The sequence below is a fragment of the Labeo rohita genome, unplaced genomic scaffold (genome assembly GCF_022985175.1).
Source record: "Labeo rohita strain BAU-BD-2019 unplaced genomic scaffold, IGBB_LRoh.1.0 scaffold_155, whole genome shotgun sequence".
Lineage (NCBI taxonomy): Eukaryota > Metazoa > Chordata > Actinopteri > Cypriniformes > Cyprinidae > Labeo > Labeo rohita.
In genome coordinates, this window is record NW_026127725.1 from 354 (window position 1) to 7,045 (window position 6,692).

A 6,692-nucleotide genomic window follows, 5' to 3' on the forward strand; every position below is an offset into this window, starting at 1 on the left:
CATCTAAACAAGAACACAGACATTAGGGAATTTATATTTTATTTAAATTTGGAATATACAATTTTTTCTCATACAAATTGTTCAAATATCAACATCAAGAAACTTTCTTTAAAAGATTCTTACATTTACCCCTTAGAATCATGTACAGACAGTGATGCAAAAGTATATTTTTACCTAATATACAGCAAATTGAACTTAAATGTAAAATCAAACAAATACATAAGTAGTCAATTATAATTAAACTGTTAACAACCAATCACCAACTCTTACAATTAACTTATCACAGAATATGTAAAATAATAACAAAAAACAATTACATTTATCTAAGGGAAGGAAAGCTAACAGAGTGTGAAAAGATCTGTGGATTGGTGCGTTTTCATAGCTAAAGCTTCAGATTTATGCAGCAGCACTGACAGATTCACCCACTAAACAATATTACAATCACATTTAGTTTCATTATATATTTGAACCACTTTATGATGTTATGATGTACTACAACATGTACTTTAGAAAGTTAAGAAAAAAGTTGTTATGGTGAATTACACGTTATTAAGCCCTTTCTGAAAATAACAGCTCCTCCAGAAATTATTTAAATAACTATTAAGTTCTGTTGTGATTTTAACAGGATTCAAGGATTCATAGAAACAATCAGAAATAAACCAAAACCAGAACATTTGTAATGAATTGATGGGGGAAAAAAAATTATGCTGAGGACATGCCACATTCAGAATCCTCATCCTCCAACTTCTTCATGCTATTCTCTATCAAAGGAAAATTTCAGTGATAAGACAGTGACCTACAAACATGCGCATTATACAACTTTCCATTATAAGCATTTACTGAAACTTACCTATTTGCCAGTTACTTTTTCCAGTGCTTGATCTGAATTTTCAGAATCAGAATCTTTGGCTACAAGACAAAAGGGATAACATTATAAGACATTTTTCTTTTGAACAGTTTGTTAGGAAATCAAATTGCTTTCAGTCTATGTTAGTCTATAAGAAGTAATACTGAATTGAATTGTAATACTTACTGCTTGCCCTCCCATAGCCTGCAGAGAAACAGAATTTGATTAATATTGAGATATCTGGTAACACTTTGCTATATCAATAAAATTACAAAAATAAGTGCTTACCATTGGACTTCCTCCAAACAATGAGTCCAACTATGCCAGCTAGGAGAGCAACAAAGCCCACAACACAGCCCACAGCGATTACAATTGTATTGTCAGAACCTGTAATCAAATAGCATAACCATTCAAGTTAGAAACAAACAAACTTGGAAATAAAAATGTGAGACCCTGGACCACAAAACCAGTCATAAATCAATTTTTAATTGAGCTGAATAAATAAGCTTTCCATTGATGTATGGTTTGTTAGGACAATATTTGGCGAGATACAACTATTTGAAAATTTAGAATCTTAAGGGTGCAAAAAAAAAAATCTAAATACTTAGAAAGTCACCTTTAAAGTTGTCCAAATGACGGCAATGCATATTAATAATCAAAAAAGGTTTTGATATATTTATATGAAATTTACAAAATATCTTCATGGAACATGATCTTTACTTAATATCCTAATGATTTTGGCATAAAAGAAATTATAATTTTGACCCATACAATGTATTGACTAAGGCTACAAATATACCTGTGCTACTTATGACTGGTTTTGTGGTCCAGGGTCACATATAGAAGTGTTTGTCATGGCTGGATCACAGCCTAAAGTCAGTCAATTAATAGGACAATTAGAATGTGCAATATAGGAAAAAAATAGATGCATATGACATATCTCACTTGGAATATCTGATAAGAAAGATTTTTCATGCGACATGAACTTTCATGTACATACCTGGGTTGGACTGTATATCATCCACAGTGACAAAAATCTCCTTCGCTGCTCCCACATGCTGAACCACACATTTGTAGTCATTTTTGTTGTTCTTCCACTCCTCCACTGAGAGGGTGATGGTCTTCTGGAAGGTTCCATCGGGGTTTGGCAGTGTTGTACCAACCTCCACATCCTCATGATGCTCCTCACCCTTTTTCTGCCAGGTCATCATTATGTTGCTGGGGTAGAAACCTGTAGCTTGACACAAAACTGGAGAGGATGTGTCCTTCTGCAGCAGGAACACCTTAGGTGCATCTGTATAAAGATGACATTAAGATCCAAATTCAAACATGAACAATTATTTTCTAATGACTACTGAAGCAAACAGTGATAACTGTTACAATTTGATCATTTTAATATTTTTGTAAAACACAAATTAAATGAACATCTGTAATTACAAATGAGTGGTAAAAAGAGGAAATTAAATTAAATTATTAAATTATCTTAGATGTGTAACTGTATATCTTTTATTAGTCAGAAAAGTTGCTTTCAGGGTACTGGGTCCATACAAAGAGCACTTTTGAGGAAGATAGTAAAAATTCTGTGAATTCCATTGTTTTTGCAGTAATACTTAAAATAGTTTTACAACTACAATTAATATAACATAATATTTACTAATTTTCATGATGTTTACTAATGCCACTATAGATGATGTTTCATGCACAGTCTGTTTGTTAACACATTTCTTCTCATTGTCTGTTGATGTAGTCCTAATGATCAAAAGCTCAATAGCTTTACCATGATGTAAAAAATGATAACTATCATGTTGGACATTCCTATCCTATCTCTGTTCATTTTTATGATTGCAAAGAAATGTGTGTTGTTTGTTTTGTTTATTTTTTACTTTATGCAGAGAGTATAAATGAGACTTATGTATTATCAGACGTTTAGAAGGATATTTGTTTCTGAAAAACAAAAGGTCTCTCAAAATAGGAGTAACAAAAGTATCAAAACAACTGATATTCCTACCTTTTCTCTCCAGAGTGCTCTTGCCATAACCAACATACTTCTGCAGCCACTCAATGCATTCATTCTCCAGGTAGGCCTTCACGTATTGTCTATCAGCATTGTCAGCATCCCATTTGTTCTTGGTAATCATAGCTTGATCTTTAGCAGCAGTCCAGGTGAGGGAGCTCTTATCCAGGCTGAGGAAGTCCTCTCCGTCATAGCCATACTGCCAGTATCCTCGTTTGGTGCCATCAGTATCCAGCTCACAGCCGTACATCTCCTGGAATGTATGAACACCTGAGAAGAGGAAATAAACACAGATAATTATATTACACTCACCGTTAAGCAGAACATACTCTGGTCTTCTTTTTCTACACAAAACTAAACATCCACATAAAGATGACAGCAATTAAAGGAAAGCTATTGGAACTGGCTGGTTCTAATATATACAAGCAGCCAATAAAAGTGAATAGACAAAAATGCCTGCATATAAACATGAATCTTGTGCCTGTGTGTGTGCTGAGTTCACAACATCAAAATATGCGATGGCTCAAGGTTATTAAGTAAAAGATGAAAGTAAAAATCAATGTGAGCTATTTCAGTGGAATTATGTATTTAGAAACAGGTCAGACATCCAGATATCAGATACGTATCTGATTTAAAACCACATCTGAAAGTGGCTCTGAACGGATACAAAAAAATTAGATCTTGTGCAGATTTTTGTTCACACGTGAGCAACAAAATTAATGTAACTTTCTAGAAGGAAATGTAACTTTCTTTTATTTTCAGTAAAGTCAATGTAATATATTTTGGTTTGATAATATTTTTTCTATTTTATTTTGTATTTTGAGTGAATTTCATGGCATTAATTAATATTTATGCAATAATTATGATAATATTTTTTCCCATCAAAAATATATTTTTCTATTTTTTTTTTATCTAATCTAAAGCGTCTCTGCTCACACATTTTTAGCAAAATTAATTTTCAGCAAAATTAATGTAATATATTTTTTGTTAGATAATATATTTTTTTTATTTTGCATTCTGAGAGAATTTCATGGTACTAATTAATATTTATGCAATAATTATGATAATATTTTTCCCATTGAAACATTTTTTTTTCAATATTTTTAGCTCATCTAATTGTATTTGTTTTTACTAATTAATATTTATATAATAATTATGATAATATTCTTTTCCCATTGAAAATACATTTTTTTCTAATATTTTCTAATTTATTATCTAATTTATTATCTCATTTTTTTATATTTAGTAAAATTAATATAATACATTTTTGTTCAATAATATTTTTTCTTTTGTATTTGCCGGTACACATTATTTTTTCTCCTCTGTTTTGAGAGAATTTCATTTCTACTAATGAACATTTTATGCAATAATTATGATAAAAAAAAATTCTAATATTTTCATCTCAGTTTAAAAAGCATCTGCTCTGAAGTATTTTAAATTTTCTTTCTGTTTTAAAAGCTAAAGTTCATTTCTTACAAAAAGTAACATGTTTTATTTTCAGTTTGATTGATCACACAGAGATCAAATTAACACTCGCCAAGTGCCAAATGCAAGTAAAAATCAGCGTGTTTTATGTAACAGTGTCAGTCGCCAGTTGGCAGGTAAAACGTTTACGAAATATAACAATGCAATGTAGTGAGAACAACAGCCAACAGTTTTTAAAGAGATTCCACCTAAACGCTGCAGTGAAGTGTAGTTTGAAAGGTTGCACATTTGGCTGTACGCATACGCTGAGCCGCTTCAGACAACACACTGAAATACACACAATTATGTCAAAATTAGGGATGGGTGATATGCAGTGTTGCCAACTAATTTTCAGTGAAAGTTGCTAAAGGCAGGACAATTTGTTGCTAAAAACTGCTAAATGACGTTGTGATGTCATTGTGTGATGACATCATTATGATATCACAATACAAAACTGCATAAAATACACATATAGATCACTCAAATCTCAAAGTAAAAAAAAAAAAAAAATTATGAATATGATTAGAAATGTTTATTTAGATTTGTTAATAAAACTAAAAAATAAATATAATAAAATTAAAATATAAATATGCATACATTTATTTTTTTGAAAATAAGACAAATGTAATTATTTGAAGCATTTCTGTATTATTTTAAAATTACGTTTTTTTGTTTTTTTTGGTTACAACTTAACGGATAATGTCCTGGTAGAAAATTAACAGCACCTTTTCCATTTTTTCACATATTTTTTAACTGGTCAACAAGTGCAGGTATAAACTAATAACAAGGTGTTTTCATAAATGAACAATTATTAACAAACAAGTGCAACTAGCAGCTTAATTCAAGTGATATGTGCACAAGAAAACATGAAAGGCACAAGAATCTCAAAAAGAAAAAAAAGATACATCAATAAATTTGTTTGTTGTTTCTTCTTGTAAGTAAAGTAAAGGAGAAATTAAAAACATTGTAAATACACTGCCGCTTAAAAGTTTGGGATCAGTAAGACTTGTAATGTTTTTTAAAGACGTCTCTTATGCTCATCAAGGCTGCATTTATTTGATCAAAAATACAGAAAAAAACAGTAATATTGCAAAATGTTATTACAATACAAAATAATGGTTTTTATTTTAATATACTTTAAAATATAATTTATTCCTGTGATGCAATGCTAAATTTGTGCTGTTACTCCAGTCTTAACTGTTTAATTAATACTTCAGCAAATCATTCTAATATGCTCCAGGAAATTATTATGGAGAATGATCAAGTTATCGCTGTAGCAGTTGTGCTGCCAAATATGTTTTAAACATGGAACCTGTGATTCTTTTTCTTTCATCAGGATTCTTTGATGAACAACAAGTATAATGCAATAAAAAGAACAGCATTTACTCAAAATATAAATATTTTCCAACAATGTAAATCTACGCTATCATTTTTGATCGATTTAACACATCCTTGGTGAATAAAAATCTTAATTTCTTTGCAAAAAAAAAACAGAAATATGAAAACAAATAGACTTTAAACTTTTAAACAACAGACTATATTGTTATCATGGGGAGAATTTTTACCAGTATATTTTAAATAAAGACATCATCCATCCCTTCAAAATAACCTTTTGGTGATCAAAACAATGTCTGAAAAAAAATAAAGTTTCAAAAATATAAAGAGTTTGGAGCAACCTGATTTCAGATCCATGTAATAATAAAGAGACAGTGCAGCATATTAAAATGATTTCTGAAGTCTGTCATTGATGGAAATTAAGACTGGAGTAAACAACATGATGAAAATTCAGCTTTGGCATCACTCAAAAAAATTATAAGTTAAAGTATATTAAAATAAAAAAAGATAAATGTAAATCTGTTTTGTAATAACATTTTGCAATATTACATGAGAAATTAAAAACATTGTAAATACACTGCCGCTCAAAAGTTTGGGATCAGTAAGACTTGTAATGTTTTTTAAAGAAGTCTCTTATGCTCATCAAGGCTGCATTTATTTGATCAAAAATACAGAAAAAAACTGTAATATTGCAAAATGTTATTACAATATAAAACAATGTTTTTTATTTTAATAAACTTTAAAATATAATTTATTCCTGTGATGCAATGCTGAATTTGCGCTGTTACTCCAGTCTTAAGTGTCACATGATCCTTCAGAAATCATTATAATATGCTGATTTATTATTAGAATTATCAATGTTGGAAACAGTTGTGCTGCCAAATATTTTTTTGGAACCTGTGATTCTTTTTCTTTTCAGGATTCTTTGATGAACAACAAGTTAAAAAGAACAGCATTTATTCAAAATATAAATCTTTTCTAACAATGTAAATCTACACTACCACTTTTGATCAATTTAACACATCCTTGGTG

The 6,692-nt window shown here is 30.0% G+C and overlaps 1 protein-coding gene across 1 annotated transcript in view; it reads right to left on the reverse strand.

The window, feature by feature from the left end:
* Positions 1-310: 310 nt before the first annotated feature.
* Positions 311-6,692, reverse strand: part of LOC127158529 (H-2 class I histocompatibility antigen, Q9 alpha chain) — a 10,495-nt gene continuing 4,113 nt past the window's right edge. Inside the window, exons 3-8 of the mRNA XM_051101614.1 lie at positions 2,856-3,131; positions 1,848-2,141; positions 1,136-1,234; positions 1,034-1,051; positions 851-909; positions 311-761 (exon numbers count right to left, since the gene is read on the reverse strand). Of these exons, the coding sequence (XP_050957571.1) occupies positions 851-909; positions 1,034-1,051; positions 1,136-1,234; positions 1,848-2,141; positions 2,856-3,131 (746 nt within the window). The 3' untranslated portion in view covers positions 311-761. The remainder of the gene's footprint in view (positions 762-850; positions 910-1,033; positions 1,052-1,135; positions 1,235-1,847; positions 2,142-2,855; positions 3,132-6,692) is intronic.